The 24,249-nt window shown below is 41.2% G+C and overlaps 1 protein-coding gene across 1 annotated transcript in view; it reads left to right on the forward strand.

Moving 5' to 3' along the window:
• Positions 1-24,249, forward strand: part of LOC134212570 (ATP-binding cassette sub-family C member Sur) — a 231,159-nt gene that overhangs the window by 55,286 nt on the left and 151,624 nt on the right. Inside the window, exon 5 of the mRNA XM_062690557.1 lies at positions 19,521-19,775. Coding sequence (XP_062546541.1) covers positions 19,521-19,775 — 255 coding nt within the window. The remainder of the gene's footprint in view (positions 1-19,520; positions 19,776-24,249) is intronic.

The following is a 24,249-nucleotide window of genomic DNA, read 5'->3' on the forward strand; positions in this document are numbered from 1 at the left end:
AGGAACTTCCGGAGGAATTCCTGGAGGAACTTTTGGAGGAATTCCTGGAGGAACTTTTGGAGGAATTCCTGGAGGAACTTCCGGAGGAATTCCTGGAGGAACTTCCGGAGGAATTCCTGGAGGAACTTCCGGAGGAATTCCTGGAGGAACTTCCGGAGGAATTCCTGGAGGAACTTCCGGAGGAATTCCTGGAGGATTTTCCGGAGGAATTCCTGCAGGAGCTTCCGGAGGAATTCCTGGAGGAACTTCCGGAGGAATTCCTGGAAGATCTTCCGGAGGAATTTCTGGAGGAACTTCCGGAGGAATTCCTGGAGGAACTTCCGGAGGAATTCCTGGAGGAACTTCCGGAGGAATTCCTGGAGGAACTTCCGGAGGAATTCCTGGAGGAACTTCCGGAGGAATTCCTGGAGGAACTTCCGGAGGAATTCCTGGAGGAACGTCCGGAGGAATTCCTGGTGGAACTTCCGGAGGAATTCCTGGAGGAACTTCCGGAGGAATTCCTGGAGGAACTTCCGGAGGAATACCTGGAGGAACTTGCGGAGGAATTCCTGGAGGAACTTCTGGAGGAATTCCTGGAGGAACTTCTGGGGGAATTCCTGGAGGAACTTCTGGAGGAATTCCTGGAGGAACTTCCGGAGGAATTCCTGGAGGAACTTCCGGAGGAATTCCTGAGGGAACTTCCAAGGGCTTGTTTCTTGCTTTCCCCAGAAACTAGAACTAATATGCTGACCAATGCTGGCTGCAGATCCAAAATCCATTAGGTTTACACAGAGATTTGGCCATTTTTCGTGAAAACGATACGGGATTGGCCACCCTGAATAAATATCAATTTCGCAGAGCATCCGGAACCTGTTACAAATTGGCCAGAGAGTCTTACAGTTCTCAAAATACCGCCAATCATTGGGTATCATTGGGCCAAAATGAGGTATGCTCCAAATAAATGTTACAAAGCTCTAGAAGTTAACATTGGAATCAAGTTTTAATTAGTTTGGTACAAGCTTGAACAATGAATTTACCACTATGTGGTGAAAAAATAATAATTTCAGGGAAATTCTTTAAAGTTATATGTTGTTTAAAATTGGCCCATTCTTACCCCTCACAGGGGGTGACATTGGGCCAAGTACAATAAAGTTCAGCAGTGACGATGCAACGATTCAATCGTTCATTAAAAATAATTGCCTACATTATGGCTCTTACCAATTATGTATGGCAAATCAACCAAAGGCTTGGCCCAATCTTACCCCTTTTCAGCGTGCATTGCTCGTTGCTACAAAAAACCAGAACCGCTATATAAATATACAAAAAAAACGATAAAACAACAACAGACTATCGTAACATGATAACCAGGTATCCATCGATCTAAAAAATAGTTATGTAATAGATTTGCCGGGCATTACTGACACTATTTTAATACGGGTTCATTCGATCAATAGTTTTACATTCAACTTCCAAGCATTATGGTACGAGCACAATTAGTTCTTGGAATTTGTTTTGTGATTTCCTAGACGTGAATTTTACTATAATTTCGAGCCGTTTGAAGTTTTGATCAGAATTCGTAACAGTTTCTGAGATATTAGGAGTTGAAACTTTTTTCGTTTTTGGCCCAATCTTACCCCCTAGGCCCAATGTCACCCCGAACGACGGTATATCTTTAATAAAGATCCTATATTCATCATCTTGTGAAAACATGAATTTTGCCAACAATATATGACAACAATATATAAGTCGAGTCAAGTACAAGACACTGAAGACGACCACACAGTTGTGGTCGAAATACGTATCTGCAAAGATAACGAAAATTAACTGGTGGAATTAAATGGACAGTACTTAATTCGTCTTAGACGGTTTAACAATTTATGCATGGTTCCAGATGGTGCCAAAACCGGCTCTTCCGGGAAGGCCCTTGGAACTTCCGGACGAATTCTTGGAGGAATTCCTGAAGGAATTCCTGGAGGAATTCCTGGAGGAACTTCCGGAGGAATTCCTGGAGGAACTTCCGGAGGAATTCCTGGAGGAACTTCCGGAGGAATTCCTGGAGGAACTTCCGGAGGAATTCCTGGAGGAACTTCCGGAGGAATTCCTGGAGGAACTTCCGGAGGATTTACTGGAGGAACTTCCGGAGGAATTCCTGGAGGAACTTGCGGAGTATATTCCTGTAGGAATTACTGGTTGAACTTCCGGAGGATCACCTGGAAGAACTTCTGGACGAACTCCTGGAGGATTTTATGCAACCCATTTGAGTTACATAAAGGTCATTAAAGCACCGATTCCATTGGTATGGTATAGGCCGTTTTATCACTCAAAGACGAACTGTAAACCAGGTACATACCTATTATGGACAGGAATTTAAAAAATGTATTTTTTTGTATATCTTTACAGTATGCAACTTATCACAAAAATCAGCTGATTTTTAAATCGAAATGAATTGATTATATCGAACAGCAACATTTGTTTTTTATGTGTCGTTGAATTTCCAATATTTTTTGATGAATTTTCAGGGTTTAATGAGCTAACCGAGGGATTCGAACATTTCAACGTTCAAAAGTAATAACAAAATTAGTCTAATTATGACACAATAATTCCACCAGAATTAAACAATTATTCTTGACTTGAATTCAATACCATCGTTGTGATAAAATTCTTATTTTCAAACTACGCCTTTTTGATTATATGTGCATAGTGCAGTAAATCTCTCATATCAAGTGAACTTCAGTCTCATCTTCATATAAAATATACCGCAGTATATTTATTCGTGTAATGTTACTGGATGACTCACAGTTTGGAGTTTAATAAAAAAACTCAAAGGTACAGCCCAATCGGGTTGTACGCAAAAGTGACGTAGGACTACGTAGCTATACGAAATGGATGGTATTTGTCATCATAGTTTGTGTTATTTGATATTTCACTCTCGTACAAGCTCTTTCTTCCTCATCAATTATTGGTGGCCCTGATAAGAGCCGTTTGTTTATGGTTTCGATAGGAATCTGTGAATTCCGGTTATTTCTAGTGGATGCTGAAGTCCATTTCTCTTGCTTCATTTGATAGATCCTGTAAACATTTGATAGATGAGCTTCTGTAAATAAATAAAGAAACAAGGTAAAATTATTCTCTATTAATTTCCATTTATGAGATTATCGTACGAATGCCATTAAAATTGGGTAATAAGAAGTTTTCTGCCTTCGATGAATGCTCTGTAAACGAAAATAAGAAAAATAGATGAGTTATCCATTTTTGGATTTGTCAACGAGTATCATTAATATGAGGTATCCGGGTCAATAAATGATGACAAACAAGCGGGATAATGCTAATTGGTGGGTTCTGTAATGAGAGAAGTTGAAATGAAACAATTATAGGTTTAGTGAGTTTTCACATTCAGCTATAATCACCTGAAGATCGAGAACTTCCAGTAGATTCCGACGAGTGAAACCGGAAGAAAACCAAAGTCGTTAAATTCGGTCGGTGATGTCAGAACGAGACAAAGCTGAACCGGAGCAGAGCCGAAGCGCTCAACCGGCGAAGATGAGCCGACTGCGGAAATAAGAGTTTGTGCAGTGATGCTGCGATCGGAACGAGGAGTTCAACCAGAGAAATACCGAATCCTCCAATTAACACGAAAGCATGTACGAAGATCATCATCATTAGTGTGTTCTGTAATTAAAATAAATGAATCGAAATAACAAATGTTTTCGGATGTCTTCGCCGTTAGGTTTAATTACCTGAAGTTCGGAAACTTTCAGAGGATCTCTGCGACGAGTGCTAGAGATATGAGACTCCAAACCAACAGATTCGGTCTGTTATGGCAGAACGAGATAGAGCTCAACCGGAGGAAATCCGAAGCCCTCAACTGGCAAAGATGACCCGACTGCGGAAAGAAGTGTTTGTGTAGTGATGCGGTGGTTGCTGCTACCGGAACGAGAAGGAGTTCAACCAAAGAAATGCCGAATCCTCCAAGTAACAAGAAAGCATTTATGAAGATCATCATTGGTGTGTTCTGTAATTAAAATAAGTAAATCGAAATAACAAATGGATTCGTAAGTCTTAGCCGTTTGTTTTAATTACCTGAATATCGGAAACTTCCGGAGGATCTCTGCAACGATTGCTAGAGATACGAGACTCCAAACCAACAGGTTCGGTATGTTATGGCAGAACGAGACAGAGCTCAACCGGAGGAAAGCCGAAGCCCTCAACCGGCAAAGATGACCCGACTGCGGAAAGAAGAGTTTGTGTAGTGATGCGATGGTTGCTGCTACGGGAACGAGAGGGAATTCAACCAGAGCAATGCCGAATCCTCCAAGTAACAGGAAGCAGGTACGAAGACCATCATTGGTGTGTTCTGTAAACAAAATAAGTGAATCGAAATGACAAATGGTTTCGTAAATCTTCGCCGTTTGGTTTAATTACCTGAATATCGGAAACTTCCGGAGGATCTCTGCGACGATTGCTAGAGATACGAGACTCCAAACCAACAGGTTCGGTCTGTTATGGTAGAACGAGACAGAGCTCAACCGGAGGAAAGCCGAAGCCCTCAACCGGCAAAGATGACCCGACTGCGGAAATAAGAGTTTGTGTAGTGCTGCGGTGGTTGCTGCTACCGGAACGAGAAGGAATTCAACCAGAGCAATGCCGAATCCTCCAAGTAACACGAAGCAGGTACGAAGACCATCATTGGTGTGTTCTGTAAACAAAATAAGTGAATCGAAATGACAAATGGTTTCGTAAATCTTCGCCGTTCGGTTTAATTACCTGAATATCGGAAACTTCCGGAGGGTCTCTGCGACGATTGCTAGAGATACGAGACTCCAAACCAACAGGTTCGGTCTGTTATGGCAGAACGAGACAGAGCTCAACCGGAGGAAAGCCGAAGCCCTCAACCGGCAAAAGATGAACCGAATGCGGACAGAGGAGTATGTGTAGTGATGCGGTGGTTGCTGCTACCGGAACGAGAAGGAATTCAACCAGAGCAATGCCGAATCCTCCAAGTAACAGGAAGCAGGTACGAAGACCATCATTGGTGTGTTCTGTAAACAAAATAAGTGAATCGAAATGACAAATGGTTTCGTAAATCTTCGCCGTTCGGTTTAATTACCTGAATATCGGAAACTTCCGGAGGATCTCTGCGACGATTGCTAGAGATACGAGACTCCAAACCAACAGGTTCGGTCTGTTATGGCAGAACGAGACAGAGCTCAACCGGAGGAAAGCCGAAGCCCTCAACCGGCAAAGATGACCCGACTGCGGAAATAAGAGTTTGTGTAGTGCTGCGGTGGTTGCTGCTACCGGAACGAGAAGGAATTCAACCAGAGCAATGCCGAATCCTCCAAGTAACAGGAAGCAGGTACGAAGACCATCATTGGTGTGTTCTGTAAACAAAATAAGTGAATCGAAATGACAAATGGTTTCGTAAATCTTCGCCGTTCGGTTTAATTACCTGAATATCGGAAACTTCCGGAGGATCTCTGCGACGATTGCTAGAGATACGAGACTCCAAACCAACAGGTTCGGTCTGTTATGGCAGAACGAGACAGAGCTCAACCGGAGGAAAGCCGAAGCCCTCAACCGGCAAAGATGACCCGACTGCGGAAAGAAGAGTTTGTGTAGTGATGCGGTGGTTGCTGCTACCGGAACGAGAAGGAATTCAACCAGAGCAATGCCGAATCCTCCAAGTAACAGGAAGCAGGTACGAAGACCATCATTGGTGTGTTCTGTAAACAAAATAAGTGAATCGAAATGACAAATGGTTTCGTAAATCTTCGCCGTTCGGTTTAATTACCTGAATATCGGAAACTTCCGGAGGATCTCTGCGACGATTGCTAGAGATACGAGACTCCAAACCAACAGGTTCGGTCTGTTATGGCAGAACGAAGAGTTTGTGTACTGATGCGGTTGTTGCTGCTACCGGAACGAAATGTAGTTCAACCAAAGAATTGCCGAATCCGTCAAGTAACAAGACATTAGGCTGCGTGCCGGTTTTCAGCGCATTCAAAGCATCATCGGCTGACAGCAGACAACAATGTGAACATGGGACGATGATATGAGAAGTAGGTGACGAATAGTTTCGTTGGCAGGTCAGGTGTTTTCCTGGCAAATATCAAATCTATACACGTTCCACCCAATGTTGTTGGTTGCCTGGGATTTGAGACGAGGTCCAATCCCAATGCGTCCTTCATGAACTGAACGAAACTAATGTTCTCCTCTTTCGCAATGTCAACATTGAAATCTCCCGTCACAATGATTGGAGCATTCAGGTGGTGGAACAGGTTTCTGGCCATAAAAGCTTTCACGTGTTTCAACGTGGTGTTTGGCGACACATATACACAGAATAGAATGATCGTGTGCTCATCGACGGCTATTTTTGCAGCGCAAACATCACCATAACTGTCCGATTCCAAGAGAATGGGATCATGCAGTTCACTCACCTTCTCGATGGTGTGAGACACCGCTGGTGATAACGATTCCTTCTGGTAAATTGCTACACCTCCTGCTCTCACGTTCTCCCTTTTGGATTGGGTTATGCATCTGTAACCTATATTAAAATAATGTAACTTAGAATTTAAAAATCAAACAATTTGATGATTTAACCTACCTTCGACTTCCAAGGAAGCACTATTGTCCATCCATGTCTCGCTGAGTGCCAAGAAATCAGCTCGAGTCATAACATGGTCAGTGGACACGTCTTTCGAATGTGCGTTGAGGCTTTGGACGTTAAGACTCATCAAAACCGCTGAGTGATCGGAATTTTCCAAAAATGTGATAAGCTCATCACTGATCGTCACTAGCTTATGGCTTTCCAGTCGTCGCATCTCATCTCGGAGGTCTTTCATTTTGGGAGTGTTGCTGCCTTTTCCATGATGAAAGATGAAGGAATTGGTGGAGTTTGTCAAGTAAAGCCCTTGTAGTGAGCTTACACGTGACAAGGCAACGTACACGAGCTGCTGGTCCTGACCTTTGTCATAGTCCACAACAATTTCAGCAAATGTACCTCCTTGCGATTTGTGGATTGTCAACGCACAAGCACTGACGACGGGAAACTGTATCCGCTTGCATTTGATTGCGCTGCTCAGTTTAATGTTAGTGGATCGCTTGCCAATTGCAGTCCAATCCTGCTGCAGCACGCCAGGTTTGGAAAACACAACTGGCCTGGATTTCACCCGAAGTTTAACTCCAACAGCGTCATTTTCAAACTTGAACCACAAGCGAAACGGTAACTGCTGAGGATCGTCGTCGGTGTGTTCAATGTACTTGAGTTCACCAATTGCCCCATTTACGATACCGTCTTCTACTTCTACGTTGGTCGTTATCATGTACGACATCCCAATGACCAATCGTAAAAGATATGGAAGACATCCTGTTTCAGCGACACTCATTTTGTACAGCTTGGTACGAGCACTTGCCAGCTGAGCAGCATCTTGATATCCGGTGATTACATCCTCGGCAGTGTAATCCAATCCATCCCGATTGCTTAAAGCATCGTGGTTATAAGCGTCAACAGCACAGTTGCGATGATATAAGCGAATTGCGTTTGGGATATTCTCTTTACACCATTCAACTGTGCGGAACCTGCTTTCGATGATTTTCGTCTCGTCGTCAGACAACCGGTCGCCATTTCCGATTTTCGTGAGTATCGAGGAAAACTCAACATCAGTTTGTCGCATCACTTGACGTAAGGGGAAATATTGCAGGGCTTGCCACAATGCTGCACCACCAATGGAGTTGCTCGCGGGTTTGTAGGCAGGTTTGGCATTCACCGGGGAAGCTGTCGGAAATCTCCACATAAAATTACGGCCTTTCCACCGAATGGAAGATCATAATCGCCTGTAATGCTTTGAAGTCGTGCATGAACTGTATTGAGAATGTTTGCACCTATCATGCTGACTTCATCAATAATGATCAGCTTGATGTTTACAAATGAATGCCGATACAGTTGTAGCAATTCAAACCCAAGCTTTCCTTGATGCCTCCGATCCATGGTTATGTGGAACGCCGAATGCACAGTTGTTCCTCCAATAGCCACAGCGGCCTTTCCAGTGGATGCACAGGCAACATAGGCATTATTTTGCGAGTTGTGAGCTTGGCTAAAACGATTATACGTCTCCATCAGAATGTGAAGCGTGAACGTTTTGCCGCACCCTGCCGGTCCGGTGAAGAACAGCTGCAGTGGTTTTCTACTGTCGTCAAAACAATGCAGGTTGTCGATAACCTGTAATATTAGGTCTCGCTGCTCTGAATTTGTTTTTCGTACCATGGCACAGTAATCTTGCTTACTCATCACCGATGTTCTTTGTTTTATGACGGCTGATAAAGCATTGGCTGGCAATATGCGGATGTCGTCATTGTTGGGCTCCATGGCGATCGTTCTTGTGCATTCGTTGCGCTTCTCCGTTGCTACCGTCTCTTGTGCGGCTGGCTCATCTTCATCGCATATTTGCAGGTACTCCTCAATAATGTGCTCTAGATTCAAGTTGCAATCGTACTCTTTTCGCTTCGCGAGAATGGATGATTCGTGTTGGTCATAGAGTTGCACGAAGTTGTTTTGGTCTAGTATATCGCACATCTCGTTACGAAATGGTACAAACAGTAACACCATTTCACGTTTGTACTCCGGCAGTTTCGACATGTCATAACCGACCCATTGCAGTACACGAGGAACAGCACGAGCTTTGTATGTATTGCTGCTACTCCGCTCCTTGGTATAATAGGCTGCAAAATCAGCTAGACACAGATCATCCAAATCATTACGTGCCTCGTACTTCTGAACAATGTTCAGCGTCCATACTTCAGTCGAATCATCGGAGATACCTTCTTCATCCATGCGCTTGTTTTGTTTCCGGGACTTGATGCGCTCGTGGGGCCACATTGTTGGAATAAACTGCGTCGCACGGCTTCCTTCGGACATCGGTTGACGCAACAGATACCAAGCTGCCTCTTGGGCGGACATTTCTACCGAGTTTAGAAGTTTAATACTAATCTTCTTCAACAGCACGGTGAAATCCAGATCGGGAAACTCTTCTTGCAGTTTGATGAGATCACGTTGTAGGCAGCTGAGACCACGGTTGGTTTTATTAACATATTCAACTACGTACGCCGCGCAGGAGTACTCGTCTAGAATGAACTGCAGATCCATGTTGGAGCAGAGATGGCTTGCTATCCATGGATTGAACGGATTCGTCCATAGTTCATTCATAGATCGCTTAAGGAACACTGTTGGACGACGAATTGACGCACGAAGCACTTCAAGATACTTGTCAGGCGCACAGTTACAGTCGAGAAGGAATGCTTCCAGAGTAGCATATGACTTTGTTTCCAAAGCTTCTCGCATTGTTTTGCTTCTTCCTGAGGAGCTGATCACGACGCTTATCATCTGATGGAACAGGAATTAGCACACGAGTCTCATCCATCGGCCAGTATGGAATACCAAATCGGCAGTGCTTTTCATTCCTCTTGAAGCAGGTGAAAGTATGCTTGTGAACCTACAAACACAAAAATTAAAACAATTAAAATGAGATATATGTACTACACCACATATTAACAGCTGTGTACCTGGTAGCCATATGTGTCCGGCAGATCTCCAACGCTTACGGAACAGAGATCTGTAATCAGATGTACGGTGTCTGGCATACTTTCACCGATAGTTTCACGAGGATCGTTCTTTAACCACAGCAAGATGTGAGCGTGCGGACTACCACGGTGCTGAAATTCGATGCGCTTGAAATAATCGATAACACGATACTTTCCAAAAGGACTGTATGTTTGTGACTTTAACAATAGCATTATCGTGTCCACGAGCTTATTAAAGTACACACAGCAGGTAACCGGATCGTCATTGACTAGTGTTGCCCGTTGTAACGCAGTCAGCTCCTGCATGGGATCCGTCAGATCACTACCATTGTATCCTTCTGACAGCCGATGCAGGAGTTTAAGCAAGTGGGGCCACTTCATCTCATTTGCGCTAAGCGTGAGGAACATCGTTGGCTTTCCTAACTGCCGCATCATGGCAAACAAATCCTTCTTCCGCTGCTGCCAATACTGCACAGAGTTCGGAATCGACTTAAGAAAGGACAGATCTCGCTCTATGCATTGCTCCATGAAGTCTCGGTCATTGAGGTTGGCACGTGTAATGTTTGCAGTCCCCATGCACTTAAAAGTGCATTGCAAGCCTTCGGAAACTCTCAAGCGAAGTACCTTCATTGCCATGTACAGCAAATGGCGAGGTTTTGCCCCACGTCTATCCTGGCGGCGAGTTTCACTTGACGCTATCATAAAGTAGGTCCCTCTAACACCTGATTTGAATTCCCGAGGGTGGCCATAATATATGGCAGGAAATGCAAGTTCTTCGGCGTGCTCGTCATATATAATCGACAGAGGAACCTTGTGTTGTGCAGGCGCGATTTCCAAGCACATATCCTCATTCCAGAGGAGAGTTTCTTGTTGCCCAAGTAACAACTCCGACTCGTTATCGCCTGAGATGATCTCCAGATCAACTTGAGCTGTTGGTCTATCTGGCTCTAATCCTTCTAGGGCATCCTGATCGATAGTAACGCCGTACCGACGATATAGTGGTGTATTCACCAAATAGGTAAGCCAGGATTTAGCGGTGGCCTTCTTCATGAATCCGGACAAGTATGACGACTTATGAATGGCATGCTTCTTGATGAACACATTGAACGCCTGATCGTCATCCAGCTGACGTGGAAGCGATCGGATCATTTCAGCAACATCCACAGGGCAGTTGATGACTTGTCCGATAATGGAATAACTGCCTGACGCAAAGCGCAGTCGTCGAATCTGCACGAAGATTAGGCGCGGCGAAATCAATCGTTCCGTGATGACATCTAGTGGAGGTAATCCCGAGGGTTTGTTCGGAAATGTGAATCCATTCGATTTTGCCATCGATGGTACTTTTCCTTCTTTGAGGTTACTCCGGCAAGTTTGACAAGCGGAAAATCCATCGACCGAGTGGAACGATCCGCTGTCGATTAACACTGCCGCACCCGCTAGCGTCAATGGTTTTAAGTCGTTCGCAAACCATAATCTGTCACATATATCGCAAACAGCACCGAACGCATTCCCCAAGAACCGTTTGTTGAATTCGCGATCAGCACGACCAAAATTCGGTTGCGAAATGTAATCTATAAGATGAATGCATATATTTTAGAACAAAATAACTGATTGTGTCAGAATAAATTGAATGAACAGAATACTGTTTCGTATTAATAAGATGTGTTACTTACCCTGACTTGAATGCTCTGGAAACGATGTAGCAACCTGCATTATTTGCTCTGGCGTGGCATGATCGGGACTAGATTCAAAAATGAATGGCGGTGTTACCGCTCTATCATTTTCTATGCCAGCAACGATAGCGGCACCATCGTTGGAAAGCGCCATCGAAGTGCCGACGCCAGGTTCGTTGAAGACGGGAGGAAACACTAGAATACATCGTTCATCATTGCAATGGAATTGACAGATACCTCATTTATCATGTGGCAGATGTGGTTTAACTTTTCCTCTTTCAAAATAGTAACTAATTAAATATTAGTCAATTGAATTTGCTTGAGTTATTATAAATTATTTTGAAAATTTTGTCATGTTGCACATTAGAATATATAAATAAAATGGTGTTAGAAACGGCATTTCGATTGATTGCTGTAAAAAGCAAATTGTTGCATCAAAATGTATGTAAAACAAATTTAAACGTGTCAAACTTTACATTAAATATCTTGTTCAAAAGCAAAAACAATTCCTTAAAATAACAAATAAAACAAGACAAAGCTTGAAAAAACACACAAATACAGTTTCGATCCAACAACGTTATCGTATCGAATCAATTTAGTCAATCAACTTCGTTTCATAGACCGCGCTTGAATTTGATTCATATAAACCTAGAGTCAGTCGTATAAAGTTCATAAATTTGTAATGTACGAGTAGACCGGAGTGTAGTATGGTGGTAAAACCTTACTGAATCTCGAGAACCATATATGAAAATAATAACAAAAATAACAAATAAGCATACATAATCAGATGTATTTATTTTAGTACATATAACGTTTGTTCATTATCGCCAATTGATACTATAATGTCGCTACTGTTCGGGTGACCAACATCCAGTTTTTCTTGGCCTAACAACCAAAGTACCGATAACTATGTGTCAAACCGATAAAGGTGATGAAACCAATAATAATATAACAATATGCATCACTCATGGCCAAGTTAAGCTTCTCGAAGCATATTTTGGCAAAATACTTAAAACAGCTACACCGCCGCTTGCGCTCTAAAGTACTGCATCTGGGGAGTTAGTTTCGAACCATCATAATTTGAAACCCTTTATAATTGTACCGAACAATCTCCCGTAAAAACGATTCTTCTACTCATAAAAATTTAATGTTTACGACCGGCAGTACTTATTACGAAATGTTTCAGTTGTTGATTATCAGTAACATGTAATTCAGGTCAATCTACCCGAATAACTAAAGATGTTTACAGCGATCTCTTAATATTCGTTGTTCATTTATTTGAACTAATATTTGATCAGTCATATACAATTGATATAACTTCAGAAAATAATACGATTATAAAATCGCACTGAGTCACACTGTTATCCCAAAATTGTTACCAAAAATTGCCTACCTCGAGTTGAAGGGCCTTCGCCAGCGTCCCAGTCAGTAGACGGTGTCGCATTACCATTGACCGCTTTTTTGTTCGCCCGATAACAACGAGCTCTCTCGGCGGCGGTTTTGGCATGTTTCGGAGGACGCTCAGGTTCCTGCTCCTTCGCTCGCTTGCGCGATTCACGCAAATACTTCGCAGCCATGTGTTGCGACATTGCACTTTCTTCTTATACTTTTCCCACTTTTCACACACTTTCTCAAAATTTCACTTTTCTATCGAATGATAGAGACTCTATCCAACGCACTAAAACACTTCTTAGAACTGATTGGAATTTGAAGAGATAGTTTCCAATGATGATCATGGGGTATAAGAAGTTGATGTCTGTGCTAGGAAAGTGTATGGCGAGGTTAGTGCTTATCCATAGTCACTCGATTGCGTATCCAGCACGTAATGGGCGGGGCTGTCTGGGTTAACAAATACGCATAATAACAGCTGTCAGATGCAAATTTCATACCATTTTTGATCGAATCGAATCGAATTTTAAAAGCCGAGCAGCTTCCAGCAGGATGGACGTTAAGTCTCCAAATATGGAAAAGGGATTAACACGACTCATCGGCCGCATCGCCGCTGAAGCCGTTCGTCTGGCATTCAGTGGAGGGCACCGGAATCTCAGAAGTCACCATCATCAAACATGTCCAAAAAGAAGGAAAAATAAGCCGAATTGGAAGCGGCGCCAAACCAAACGCAAATATATTTATTTGCAACGTTCGGTTTCCGCCCGCGGTGGAGGCATACGTGTATCGTTCACTATGGCGCCGGTGAAAAAGTGAGAGGAAGTTCAAGAATTGATTGCAAACAGTCCTTTTCAGGACTAAAACTATTTATCCAGGAGGAGGAATTGACCATTGGCAAAAATGACAAACTCTAAGAGTCCCATGAAATTTTCTCGCAAGATTCTCAATTTGGTTATAAGATGTTGTTTATCTAAGATGCGTATTGTTGCGAAGAATAACAACAGAAACTTGACTCAAGACGAAGTTTCTTCATATTACCAAACATTATCTCTTGGCATCTGTCTGTTCAAGCGACATTCACTAATTGGTAGTTGCTGTAGGTAGATAGTTTTCACAAAGGTGGCGTCTTTATTGATTTTATTCTAAAGAAAGTTGATCCGACTATCCGAAATAAACTTTCTTCAAAGTTCAAAACTCAATCGTAAATAGCGAATTTGATAGCGCGTAGAGTAGTGAATTTTAATGGATGGGATCACTAACAGCAACCAAACTACCACGCCAAACCCGATGCCACCGAAACAGTCCATTTTCGCAATTAACTCTTCCTTTTCGTAAAATGTTGGTCCTGAGAAGAACCGATTTTCTTTTCCCAATTCCCATTCCAATCACTAACTGCATCCAATCGCTTGTGTAAATTTGCAGCATTGCCACACTGCCACCCACTTCGTGCTGCTGTGTCCGCTTCGCTGCATCCGATGTCGAACCGCCTTCTGTGGAATCTCGATCAAAATCGCTCGCGCGCGCCGAACAGCAGCTTTCTTGTATTTAATAAATTAAAACCGTAAGCCCCGCCCCTTTGTGAGCTGATATAGTGTAAATATAATATGCACTCATAACGATTAATGAAGGGGCGGGGCTAATGGGATTACTTCATTAGATATAAGAAAGCTGCTTTTCCGCGCGCGCGAGCCAGTTCGATCGGGTTTCCACAGACAACGGACCGTTCGGAGAATTATGAATTCTAAGAATCTAATGAAACTTTCTCGAAAGATTCTGAATTTGGTTATGAGATGTTCAGAAAAATATATTAAGCTCTTTTAGTGGAATGTATTAAACCGTCTAAGACGAATTAAGTACCGTCCATTTAATTCCACCAGTTAATTTTCGTTATCTTTGCAGATACGTATTTCGACCACAACTGTACTTGACTCGACTTGAAGAAAACAATCGCAACTTACACTATTTATACTACGCTAGGTACCTAATCTAATCTTATTTGCCTATTTTATTTACCTATACAGTAAATTACTTTATTGTTTAGGTAGAAACTTGAAGAGCCAAGAGCTGCCATTTCCCTGATCCTTATTCAACAGCGCTGTTTGTACCTGTCGGTGGATTTCCAAACTCTCAGCTACATCGAGTTTCCATGGGGAAGAGACATTTCTTAAGATTTTAATATTTGATGCCGTAATTGGGTGATTTTCTCTGATTTAGATCTAAGGTAGCAGAGCATGTGTATAAGGAAAATCACCCAATTACGGCATCAAATATTAAAATCTTAAGAAATGTCTCTTCCCCATGGAAACTCGATGTAGCTGAGAGTTTGGAAATCCACCGACAGGTACAAACAGCGCTGTTGAATAAGGATCAGGGAAATGGCAGCTCTTGGCTCTTCAAGTTTCTACCTAAACAATAAAGTAATTTACTGTATAGGTAAATAAAATAGGCAAATAAGATTAGATTAGGTACCTAGCGTAGTATAAATAGTGTAAGTTGCGATTGTTTTCTTCAAGTCGAGTCAAGTACAAGACACTGAAGACGACCACACAGTTGTGGTCGAAATACGTATCTGCAAAGATAACGAAAATTAACTGGTGGAATTAAATGGACGGTACTTAATTCGTCTTAGACGGTTTTATGAGATGTTGTTTATCTAAGATGCGTATTGTTGCGAGGAATGACAACAGAAATTCGACTCAAGACAAAGTTTCTTCATATTACCAAACATTATCTCTTGGCATCTGTCTATTCAAGCGACGTTCACTTATGGGTAGTTGCTGTAGGTAGATAGTTTTCACAAAGGTGGCGACTTTATTGATTCTATACAAAAGAAAGTTGATCCGACTATCCGAAATAAACTTTCTTCAAAGTTCAAAACTCAATCGTAAATAGCGAATTTGATAGCGCGTCGGAGGGAGATGATGTAGTGAATTTTAATGGATGGAATCACTAACAGCAACCAAACTACCACGCCAAACCCGATGCCACCGAAACAGTCCATTTTCGCAATTAACTCTTCCTTTTCGTAAAATGTTGGTACTGAGAAGAACCGATTTTCTTTTTCCAATTCCCATTCCAATCACTAACTGCATCCAATCGCTTGTGTAAATTTGCAGCATTGCCACACTGCCACCCACTTCGTGCTGCTGTGTCCGCTTCGCTGCATCCGATGTCGAACCGCCTTCTGTGGAATCTCGATCAAAATGGCTCGCGCGCGCCGAACAGCAGCTTTCTTGTATTTAATAAATTAAACCCGTAAGCCCCGCCCCTTTGTGAGCTGATGTAGTGTAAATATAATGTGCACTCATAACGATTAATGAAGGGGCGGGGCTAATGGGATTACTTCATTAGATATAAGAAAGCTGCTTTTCCGCGCGCGCGAGCCAGTTTGATTGGGTTTCCACAGACAACGGACCGTTCGGAGAATTATGAATTCTAAGAATCCAATGAAACTTTCTCGAAAGATTCTGAATTTGGTTATGAGATGTTGTTTATCTAAGATGCGTATTGTTGCGAGGAATGACAACAGAAATTCGACTCAAGACAAAGTTTCTTCATATTACCAAACATTATCTCTTGGCATCTGTCTATTCAAACGACGTTCACTTATGGGTAGTTGCTGTAGGTAGATAGTTTTCACAAAGGTGGCGACTTTATTGATTCTATACAAAAGAAAGTTGATCAGACTATCCGAAATAAACTTTCTTCAAAGTTCAAAACTCAATCGTAAATAGCGAATTTGATAGCGCGTCGGAGGAGATGATGTAGTGAATTTTAATGGATGGGATCACTAACAGCAACCAAACTACCACGCCAAACCCGATGCCAGCGAAACAGTCCATTTTCGCAATTAACTCTTCCTTTTCGTAAAATGTTGGTCCTGAGAAGAACCGATTTTCTTTTCCCAATTCCCATTCCAATCACTAACTGCATCCAATCGCTTGTGTAAATTTGCAGCATTGCCACACTGCCACCCACTTCGTGCTGCTGTGTCCGCTTCGCTGCATCCGATGTCGAACCGCCTTCTGTGGAATCTCGATCAAAATGGCTCGCGCGCGCCGAACAGCAGCTTTCTTGTATTTAATAAATTAAACCCGTAAGCCCCGCCCTTTGTGAGCTGATGTAGTGTAAATATAATGTGCACTCATAACGATTAATGAAGGGCGGGGCTAATGGGATTACTTCATTAGATATAAGAAAGCTGCTTTTCCGCGCGCGCGAGCCAGTTCGATCGGGTTTCCACAGACAACGGACCGTTCGGAGAATTATGAATTCTAAGAATCCAATGAAACTTTCTCGAAAGATTCTGAATTTGATTATGAGATCAATCGTAAATAGCGAATTTGATAGCGCGTCGGATCACTAACAGCAACCAAGCTACCACGCCAAACCAAATGCCACCGAAACAGTCCATTTTCGCAATTACCTCTTCCTTTTCGTAAAATGTTGGTCCTGAGAAGAACCGATTTTCTTTTCCCAATTCCCATTCCAATCACTAACTGCATCCAATCGCTTGTGTAAATTTGCAGCATTGCCACACTGCCACCCACTTCGTGCTGCTGTGTCCGCTTCGCTGCATCGGATGTCGAACCGCCTTCTGTGGAATCTCGATCAAAATCGCTCGCGCGCGCCGAACAGCAGCTTTCTTGTATTTAATAAATTAAACCCGTAAGCCCCGCCCTTTGTGAGCTGATATAGTGTAAATATAATGTGCACTTATAACGATTAATGAAGGATTGGGGCTAATGGGATTACTTTATTAGATACAAGAAAGCTTCTTTCCTTGCGCGAAACCAATTCGATCGGGTTTCCACAGACAACGGACCGTTCGGAGAATTATGAATTCTAAGAATCCAATGAAACTTTCTCGGAAGATTCTGAATTTGGTTATGAGATCAATCGTAAATAGCGAATTTGATAGCGCGTCGGAGGAGATGATGTAGTGAATTTTAATGGATGGGATCACTAACAGCAACCAAACTACCACGCCAAACCCGATGCCACCGAAACAGTCCATTTTCGCAATTAACTCTTTCTTTTTATAAAATGATGGTCCTGAGAAGAACCAATTTTCTATTCCCAATGTTCCTTTCCAACTAACTGACACCACAATTTGTAATAAATTTTGATGATTTGGTGCGGGATCGCCACAGTGCTATTTTTATGGTCAACCTTTTCTTCATATGAAATTCTGGTTCGTTGAGGTTGAATGATCTGCAGCACCACCACCAATGCGATGTATTTTCTTTGAAAATGTTATTAGCGCCTCCATGATGCTGTGTCCGCTCCGCTACAATCGCTTTGATGCGTCTGCTATGCTTGAAATCTTGTTCAAACTGAGGATTAGATCCAAACCCGCAAGTGATTGATTTTTGATGTCTGTGCTAGTGATGCATGTACGTGATTGGTTAGTTTACCTATTTCTAAACTTTTTATCAATTATCGATAATAAATAGTTGAAAATCAGTATTTTCAATAAATACAAAGAAGCGTTGACTCATCCTTGATCGAATGGTCCAAAAAAATTGAAAATCCATCGAGAAACGGCTTAGATATTAAAGTTTAAAGTCTATCATATTTTCGTGACGGTCCCCGATTTTCGCAATCGTAAAGTGTACCCCAATATAGAAAACACAGACGTAGTCCTACGTCAAAAACTTCCAGTTATCTCTTCTTACCGCAAGGGCCTCTGTATAATTCACTTAATCCTGCCGAAAATTGCCATCAAACTAATTGCTATATTATGTAAACTATTCACCGTCGCATCGCACCGTCGACGTTGCCATAACTTTCTGGTTCGTTTATTGTCAAACCGGCGAGCACCAGACAGGGCGGGCCCCTAGTTTCCTTCAGACTTCTTCCATTCCGGCTGGGCTGGTGACATGATGACAAAACTTTTAATGTACGACAATCTAATTATAAATTATGTTCCACGTCATCTTGCCCTCGGCGATCCTTCTATGTACACTACTTATTCTCGTTCTACAACGTCACTGATGATGGGGCGATGCTAACCTAGAGAGTGATGCACAAGCCACAATCGCCAATATTGCCCTTGTTGTGGGTCCTGGCCCTAACTACTGGAACGGTATTATGAAGTGTGGAATTTTACGAAACTCGTTTCAATTTTTAATGTGCTAAAAAATTAGCAGCTGTAGTAGGAAGTGATGGCATGGTAAGTGCAGGGTAATGCGTACTATTATTACTTTTTTACTCGTGTATTTGAAGGAATAAAACGTAATTTACTTACCTGCTTTATTCAATTTGAAGATTGAAGTAACTTTATACACGTGGTTTGATGCAACAATCGAAATACGCAGAATTCTGTACTCATTTTTTTCAGGACGTATTTTTGATTCAGTGGTTTCAATTTACCACCAAAATCTATGCAACATGTTCCTAAAAATCCTAAATAATTTAAAGAAAAATCATTTGGTAATTAATGTACGGTAAATATTTTAGATGAGTGCAAAATTAAGAAAATGTAAATAGTGTAAAAGCAGAATCATGTGCAGTTGTTTCAATCGTAAAAGATTATTCTGCGTTTCACAACAATTTTTATTCTTCTGCGTGTTTTTGCGTGTCAATGCTTCTCTTTTTTTCATATTAATTTAAGCCACACATTTACGAGCTTTCTATAAAAAGTTCACTATTTGAATGAAATTAAAGCCTTTGTATGCTGTATGAGAAAAAAGAGAATGATAAACAAGTTTGTTGCATGTTGGCACAAACGTAACAGCTATAGAAGGTATATAAAGTCATTCATCTTCATAAATTACAAAATTTACCATCTCCTCCCAAACAACTTATTTTTTGCTGATCGATTAATCTCTTCGTTAGATACCTTCCCTTTGACCTCCAACTATTTTCATGAGCCACCGCTATTCCGCTTTCTCGTTCCAGCGAACCTCTTCCGCTCGGCGACACATATCGTCGATAATGTCAAAAGATACGACGGCCTCGACGGCGACAGCGGGAAGCGGCTACAAGACCACGTCGGTTCCGTTTCTGTCACGGATCACCTTCTGGTGGATTACGCCGCTACTTTGGCGGGGCTTTGTGGAGCCGCTTGAACTGGAAAATCTTGGAAAGCTCCCCGAAGGGGACACCAGCCGGTTCCACTACGACCAGTTTCTCTCCATTTATCAGCGCTTCAAGGTAAGTGATTGGTTAACAGGTTTCACTTGGGAGGAGCGCGGCCGAGGGTGGGCGTGCAAACGGAGAATGACCATCATAAATCAAAGTCGAGGCATGCGAGGGTGGGAGACTGCGTGATGTGTGTGCGATTAGGGATTTCAGCATTTCGCATTTACAGAAATCCGATTGGATGGAGTGTGATCGTCCGTCGTGAATGAACACGTTGGAATAACATGTGGCTCGCTGAAGTTCAGAACGGCATAAGTAACATGGGAGTATATTAAGATTTTATGCTTGTTATTACCGAAACAAAATTTTATGTTGGTCTTGAATTGCTCTACATTCGAACTAAAACTTGACTAGACTAATCGAAAACCCAATGGTCGCAAACCTCACTAATTTTTACTGACTAGTTGAGTCAGGTACGAGACACTGAAGACGGCCTTACAGTTGAGGTTGAAATACGTATCTGTAACGATTACAACGTAGTGGAATTAAATGGAATAGTACTGAGCTCGTCTCATGACAGGTGATTACATTTTGCCATACTTCAATATCATGTTCGTTTTACCCCAAATTTAGCATGAGCTCTTTAGACATTAAACATCATACATCATACAGATTTCACTTATGCCAATTTGTCTTTTTGCGACTTAGCATACTTGTCACCCAATCGCCACTATTGCTGTACTGTTATTGACGACGCAAAATGCAGAATAATGGCATGATTAATTATACCAGCCGTGTAGGGGGTGCGGGTTGACACTTTGCCTCGAACGGGGAATTCTCTGACAACTAAGTCGCTTTTCTTCCCCAGCAAGGCCTCGAGCTGAACCAAGAAGAAAAACATACCACCCGGACTTTATTCGTTCAAATATGAAAAAGTGTCTCACGTTCTCGTGTCGTACAATTTTAATTACACTGTCGTGTAATAATTTAAGTGTCTTCTTAGGATTTCTTCCGCCGCTGATCCCTGTGCTGCGCACAGAGTTCGTGCGTTGGGTACAAGAATCATAGAAAAGACGGTCCGACCCGGTCCACCCGGACCCGGATCCAGCTGGCGGACCGTTTACTTCTGTGCGGCACGGGTTTCATTCATTGTGCGAGTCTTTTTGGTATTTCTTCCCTCGGAGAGGAAAAGGCTAAAGAAACCCTGCGTAGACAATGGCATAAGAAATGACTTTTTCCTTGCTCGGAGACAGGAAGTCATTCCCGGGATGATAACGGGTTTTAATTGTAATGCTGGGGGGCTCGGAAACTCAGAGGAAATGGAGCGTTGGCAACTGTAGTAGGCTTGCTGCGGGGGGTTACTACTCTGCGGGAATGTTGTAGGGAGCTTAATTATGAGGCTTATCCGTTGATAAATTTCAGAAGAGATTTTGTGCTTATCATAAGACATTTTTGTTGTTTTAATTTTTAATATGCATGGGAGTTTTGTATTTTTCTCGCTTCAATTGTTCAAATTGTAATAATGCATGACTCAACGATCCTTTGACTACGTTTCGTTTATGATTTTGACTCATATTATTCTTGAATGGAAGTGAATACATATATCAAATTTATTAGATAATAGATCACTATGCCATGTTTACACGCTTGTATTTTGAATAATTGACGCAATTTACGAAATTGATGATGTCGCAGAATACATAACAAATGTTAACCAGCCCAGTGACTGCATCAATAAAAGAGAGAGAACAAAAAAGTCACGTGTCTCTAGTTCTGAATAGTGTCCTAACATATGCGGCTAATTTTTTTTATTTTTATTTTATTTTTATATTTATTTTATAACTAGCGAAAGAAACCCAGCTTTGCCCGGGTGTTGCAAATGTCATAATGAACTATTTGCAGCACCGCACTCTAGATCAATTTCCGTGCGTTTGTTTTGTTTTCCTCAACAGCTGACCCAAAATTGTATTCTAATGATTTTTTACATTTCCGCGTTAAATTCATCGACCTTTTGCATATACAAACCTTGCGGATCCCAAAACGAATCGATTAGGGAGAAAATATTGCAAATCGGTCAACTTGTTGGAGAGTTAAATCGCCAGGAAGGAAATCTCAACTCATTTTTATTATATAGAAGATATATATATAATTCAATGTTTGTTTGTATGTTCCAGCATAACCCCTGAAACCATTGACCGATTTCTACCAAATTTGGAACATTTGTAAAATTTGTAAGCATCAAATATTATCGAGAACCAATGCTTCTTTGCTCCAATAACTTGTTTGAAGAATTAAGGACAAATGTTCAGCTTCTGGTTTTTAAGAATTAAGGGCACTTAGGACGGGATCCAGTAATGGGAGTATATATGGCTTCGTCACTAATACACCCATAGCTTCCGTTAAACGCGAAAGATTCAATAATTTCACCCTATTTCCGCCACTTACCAGTTATAAACTACATCCATAATAGTAACACAGCACGGCAATGACATTATTCTACGTAAAATATAATTCTTGGAGTGTTTTAAATCACTTTTTGCCCGAATGGTGCTGATTTGCAGCGAACGAAGCCGGTAAACCAGAGGGTTGTTTACATTCTGATGCAGGATATAGCGGACACTTTTTTCTTGATTTATCACTTTTCGCACTACCGTAAGCCACTTCTGAACCATCAACCAATGACGATAAATTAATAACGAGCGCGATATTTTAAAAACTATGCGGAAAATAATTATAACTTGGAAGATTTGTGCCAAAATAGACGAACTGGTCATGAAATTTTATGTGTTGCTTTTTTCTAATTCATATGTCAAATGTGGGCAATACGATGTGTGCAGTCAGCAGCTGGTATGTTGATGCAATTTTTACTTCTTTGTCTATCCCAAGAAAGCAACAATGACGTCAGCATATGTGCTCAGATAAACCAAGTAGGCAAGCATGAGACGGCTTGCTATCGCATAATCCATCTCTTGTTTTCCAGCTCCTTGCAGCTACAATAAATTCGCATAAATGTACTCATACATATGCATTTGCACCAACTTTCATGGATTCGGCAGGAATTCACCTTAAACGGTAAATCGCACATTGGCAATAATATTACTCAAATTTCCAGTGGAAAAGGGGAATATAATAATATAATAAATTAGCAATGTATTGTAATAAATTCAAGAATTTTGTAGAACAATTTTTTGGCTTTATTAAAGTGTGTTTAAATCTACAGATTAAGTTCAACGCCGATTTGCAGAACAACGATTTTTAGGGGAAACAACTAAGAACTAAGAACTTTTGTTTAGAGGTTGTTGCGATGATTTATGGCATTTATATCTCTTGTTAGTTTTATTCAAAATTGAAAATAGCCCAAAAACACTAAAGCGACTTGAGCCACCTCGAAATTTTATCTGAATTAGCAGAACATTTGTCAGGAGGCTTATTTTAGCATAAAAATTGTGATTCTGGGCCAACCGGTTGAATTTTTGATACTTTTTGACATGAACCGGTGCACTATGGTCCAGGATACAGATTTACGCGGAAAGATGCATTTTACGCCAAAACCATATTTTTTAGAAAAAACTGCTGTTCTACAAAATTGTTCGAAATAGTAAGGCCATCATTATGGTTCTACCAAAAAATAGGGTGGCCCGTCATATAAAAAAAATTAGAAAATATTTTTTTTATTTCTCGGAATATTGACATGTTATGTTCTACAAAGTTGTAGCGTAGCTTATTCCAATCAATTTTGCTACGAAAACTTTTTCTGTAGCTCTTAAGTTGGCTGATTTAGAGCAATTTTACCTAATTGGATTAGGGTGTACCTCAAAAAAACAGTATTTTTGATCTACTTTTTTGTTTTAGATTTCTCGAAAAAGTCGTCTTCAGGTTACTTTTAGAGCTCAAAAAAATGCAACTTTTGATGGGTAAATATGCTCAATATCTTTTTCCGATCAAAAGTTAAAATCGTTTTTCTGTCAAAATTACATTTTTTTCATAAGTTGATATCTCCGGTTAGGGCAGACCAAAAAAAAATATTCAAACGGCATCTGAAAGAGAAATTAATATTCTTAATTATTTAAAAAAAATTGGGGATACGTTATTTTTTTATCTCAAGTTTCACCAATTTTACTAAAATCATGTTTTTTTAAAAATAAATTGATATAACTTGACAACGGAAGAAGATACAGACGATATTCTTATAGCAAAACACGCGTTTTAAAAAGCCCCAAAAGTCTCCAGAAGGTCACATCCGTGAAAAATGAAAAATAAAAAATCTACAGCTTTAACACTTTTTATAAGTTTTATCATTATCATCGTATTGCAAGATTTACGAGAAAAGATGTTATTTCGGTCTGAAGCATACTTTTAAGAAACAAAATTTGTTCTACAAAGTTGTTGGACCCTTGGGCCCTACTTGGGCCCTTATTATAGAATTACCGAAAAATAGGGTGGGCCATTTTATAAAAATGTGGAATATTGACATAAAATATTATACAAAGTTGTAGCGCAGCTTTTTCCAGTCAACTATATAAACTTTTTATGTAGCTTTTAAGCT

Source organism: Armigeres subalbatus, chromosome 2 (genome assembly GCF_024139115.2).
Source record: "Armigeres subalbatus isolate Guangzhou_Male chromosome 2, GZ_Asu_2, whole genome shotgun sequence".
In the NCBI taxonomy this organism is placed as follows: domain Eukaryota; kingdom Metazoa; phylum Arthropoda; class Insecta; order Diptera; family Culicidae; genus Armigeres; species Armigeres subalbatus.